General features: G+C 42.5%; 1 protein-coding gene across 1 annotated transcript; it reads right to left on the bottom strand.

Moving 5' to 3' along the window:
- Positions 1-271: 271 nt before the first annotated feature.
- LOC131679876 (MAGE-like protein 2) lies at positions 272-875 on the bottom strand. The gene is made up of 2 exons (XM_058960626.1): positions 870-875; positions 272-811 (listed from the first exon to the last, which is right to left on the bottom strand). The coding sequence occupies exons 1-2, from the start codon at positions 873-875 to the stop codon at positions 272-274; spliced, it is 546 nt and encodes a 181-aa protein (XP_058816609.1).
- Between the last annotated feature and the right edge of the window lie 251 nt (positions 876-1,126).

Raw genomic sequence — 1,126 nt, 5'->3', positions numbered from 1 at the left:
GGTACTCTTTATCATTGTTGTTTATGTACACATTTTGTATTCATTTTCACTGTACATATCGCCAATCACGATGAATCGATGAAACATAATTTTTTTACACTTTGGAGGAATTTTCTTTTTGTCACAAATTTTCATTAAAACACTTTTCTCGTAATATTTGCCTATGTAGTATGGCTACTTAAATATTTGAAATCTATTATTACTGACATAAATAAATATTTACACTAGCACGTAATCTTACAAGGACTTGAACTGATTGTCCGACAAACAATCAATGCCTATATCGCAGTACTTTCACCGTGTTCTTCTTAACGCGCTTGGTTGGCGACATCTCCGTTTGGGGCACGTGTCGTTGTATGTACACTGGGTATGGTTTTGGAATATGTATTGGATATGGTTTCGGTACCTCCACTGCCATTTTATGAAAAACAGGCACTTCAATCGGCAGCGGATAGGGCACTGGCCGATCCACTTGCACTGGTATCGGTTTTTCCACGTAGATCGGAATGTTCCGCTGGACAAGGATGGGCACGTGATGGCGAATAGCTACCGGAAACGGCACCCTCACCGGAATGGGAACGTGACGCTCGACCTTCACCGGATACGGAACAGGAACATTTTTCGTGATGGTAACCTCGGTGAACTGTTTGTGACCCCAGTTTTTATTATCCTGACATTCGGTGTCGAATGTGTGAGTCGTCTCGATTTGCTCACTGACATCAGAAGGAAGCGCGCGTTTTTTCTGCGGCGCCCGTTTGTTTACCTCTCCGGAACTCCATCCTAAGGTAAGAATCAGGAACATCAAAGCCTGCTGGAAAACTTAGAACGAATGAAGGTCAAAACTGGAAACACTTCCTACCGCTTGTTACCTTCATTTTGCTAAAACTCCGATCGCGATCGTTGGAATGCAGCAAAAATGCACGCAACTCTTTCGATTGCTAAATGGGAAATGTTGCTTGCCTAAGCAATGCGTGATGTATTTATGTGTTCGATCGAATTGTTTTTTCACTTTCAGTTTAGCGCCAAGGGTTAGCCTTTCTTTTGATAATTTAGCACATCGATACTAGGAACGGCCTAATTGTTTTTGTTTGTTTCAACACCGGGCCGATATGGTGTGCGTGGTCGT

This window comes from Topomyia yanbarensis, chromosome 2, assembly GCF_030247195.1.
Source record: "Topomyia yanbarensis strain Yona2022 chromosome 2, ASM3024719v1, whole genome shotgun sequence".
NCBI classification, from domain to species: Eukaryota; Metazoa; Arthropoda; class Insecta; order Diptera; family Culicidae; genus Topomyia; species Topomyia yanbarensis.
Note: the sequence above shows the minus strand (reverse complement) of the source record. Positions and strands in the feature narration are given on the sequence as shown.